Below are 2,479 nucleotides of genomic sequence, written 5' to 3'. Positions count from 1 at the left end.
AGGAACAACATCATGTGTCTTGTGGTCTAAAACAGTGCAGAGCATGCAGACACACATCTGGTCGGTCTTACAGAACAGCTCCAGCAGTTTATCGTGCTTCGTACACATCCTGCCTTCCAGGTTCTCCACAGGGTCGATCAGCTGATGTCTTTTCAGGCGTGAAGCTGTCAGATGAGGCTCCAGGTGAGTCTCACAGTAGGAGGCCAGACACACCAGGCAGGACTTCAGGGCCTTCACTTTGGTTCCAGTGCAGACGTCACAGGGAACTTCTCCTGGTTTGGCAGCTTGTTGCTCTGAGCTGCTGCTGCTGGCTTTCTGTTGAGCTGACTGTCTGAACTGAGCAGCCATCTCAGAGATGAAAGTGTTGACCTGCAGCTCAGGTTTTGAGTAGAAAACCTTTTTACAGTTGGGACACTGATACGGGACATTAATATTCCAGTGTTCAGTGATGCAGGTTTTACAGAAGTTGTGTCCACATGGTGTGCTGACTGGATCAGTGAACACATCCAGACAGATGGAGCACAGAAACTGATCTTCAGTCAGCAGACAGCTGGCAGCAGACATATCCACACTCTGAGGACAAGAAGATGAAAAGGGAAACAGCAAAACTGATTTCTTTTCATTCATAAAATCAAATAATGATTAGTGGAATATCAGGAGAGTCATCCTGAGCTACGTTGTTACAGGTCCTGGACTATGCTGCGAGTGAAGCAGAGCTCAGATGTGCAGTTCAGTGGTGGTATTTCTAGGAGATCAGCAAGCTCAGAAAATAATCTTCATTACAAAACATTTATTTGGCTGCCTGGGGAAAATTACTATTTCTCAAAAAATATGGTAACCTATTGCTGAGCCTAAAATTATTATTATTATATTAGTAAGCATTAAACCACACAAGTTTATGAGAAATGAAAAGGACAATAAGACAAATAAAAGACGCAAAATATACAGAAGCTATTACAACAGGTGGCGAGAGAGAGAGGGCAGGAGGTAGAGGAGGTGCTGATGTGGATGTTAATATTTCCTACATACTTCATACATAAGAAAATTCAGTAGCCTATCAACAGGTGCCAACCTTCGTTAAGAAAACAATTTAGGCTAAATATTGTAAGAATTAGCCTATTAGTATTATATTGTGTATGTATTTGTTGTGATATTGTACTGAAAGGGTTTCTGTCCTCCCTGAGCTCACCTCAGGACACCTGCGTTACAGTTGACAGGTGTAGGCTACCTCCCCAATCAAACTCCCCACCTTCAGTTCTTCACTGTTGCAGTACTTTGCCTTTCTTTTGAGTTCCTCCACGATCTGGCACACCGTGTTGAAAGTACAACAACATAATTTAACTCAAAACGGCCTCAGCCATACCCGTGGAGGGGAACGCCATGCGGTGACGGGGAAAGAAGAGACAGGAAACTGCAATACTGCCAGGCTTAAGTAATCAGCACAAACTTGGTGTTCATGACTAACCTTAATGAGAGTAAGCAGAAGTTACACAACAGAGCCCCACATGGGTCATCGCAATATTTTCACATTATATTACTCTGTTGCTTTTTTGCTGATCAGAGTGAAAATATTTTTAAAGTCAGCTAAACATAGCCAGTATTTGGCTTTATTATTAGTTTTATTAAAACGTCTGAGGAAGTCGAGCAAAAGAAGAATCACCTCCTCTGTGCAAAAACCTTTAGTGTCAGAGAATGAGTTTGGACAAAGAGGAGACAGAGACAGGGAGGATGATGATACAAAGAGCAGAGAATCAGAAGAAAAGAAGGAAGCTGCTCTGGACTGCAGGAAACTGTAACAGCTTCTCTCATCAACGCAACGGCCAACAGTGGAGCTTAAAAAAGGCTCGCGCTGAGAGAGGAACATCCTGTTTGAGTAGAGCTCAGGTTTTGACTTAATACTGGAAACACAAAGCAGCTGCAGTCACTGGGGTTTGGTTTTAACTCTGTTTATAGTTCCAGCTAAATGTACATGTAGTTTTTATAGAAAAAGACACTTTTCTATGACATCATATCTTTTATCTGGTAAAACAGATGTAAAACAGTCAGATTCTGGTTTGAACTAAACTTTGACCAAATACTGAGTCAGTGCATTTTGGCTTTGTAGGGCCGTGTACTCACCAGGGTTTGGCAGAGATTCTGCTGTTTTGTTGAGAAAAACCTGATGGATTCAGTTGAAAGTTTCTTCACAGAGAAACAGAGAGACTTGTCTCGACTGCAGCTCTGCTGTCACTCATTTGAGGAAATGTGACGGTGCAGCTCTCCTCCTTTGCTGCTGCTCCTCCTCTCGATGCCACCAGCAGCAGCGTAAATGTGATGGGGATGAAGTGCTTCTTTATTTGATGCATGATTCTAACTTCAACAAGAACAGGACGTGAGGAAATGGAGGTCTAAAACTGAACAAATGTGACCTGAACCTTCTCGTCCTGTTCATTTGTTGCTTTTCAATCTCAACTCTAAACAGTGGTGTAGTCTACGTGAT

General features: G+C 42.7%; 1 protein-coding gene across 1 annotated transcript; it reads right to left on the bottom strand.

Moving 5' to 3' along the window:
• Window positions 1-6: 6 nt before the first annotated feature.
• On the bottom strand, window positions 7-2,195 carry LOC123966561 (E3 ubiquitin/ISG15 ligase TRIM25-like; the record flags this gene model as incomplete). Its single annotated transcript, XM_046042698.1, has 2 exons — window positions 2,119-2,195; window positions 7-573 (listed from the first exon to the last, which is right to left on the bottom strand). A coding segment is annotated over exon 2 (558 nt), but the record flags the coding sequence as incomplete, so codon positions are not given.
• Between the last annotated feature and the right edge of the window lie 284 nt (window positions 2,196-2,479).

This window comes from Micropterus dolomieu, unplaced genomic scaffold, assembly GCF_021292245.1.
Source record: "Micropterus dolomieu isolate WLL.071019.BEF.003 ecotype Adirondacks unplaced genomic scaffold, ASM2129224v1 contig_13704, whole genome shotgun sequence".
Classification (NCBI taxonomy): Eukaryota; Metazoa; Chordata; class Actinopteri; order Centrarchiformes; family Centrarchidae; genus Micropterus; species Micropterus dolomieu.
This window is presented reverse-complemented; position numbering and strand designations above follow the sequence as displayed.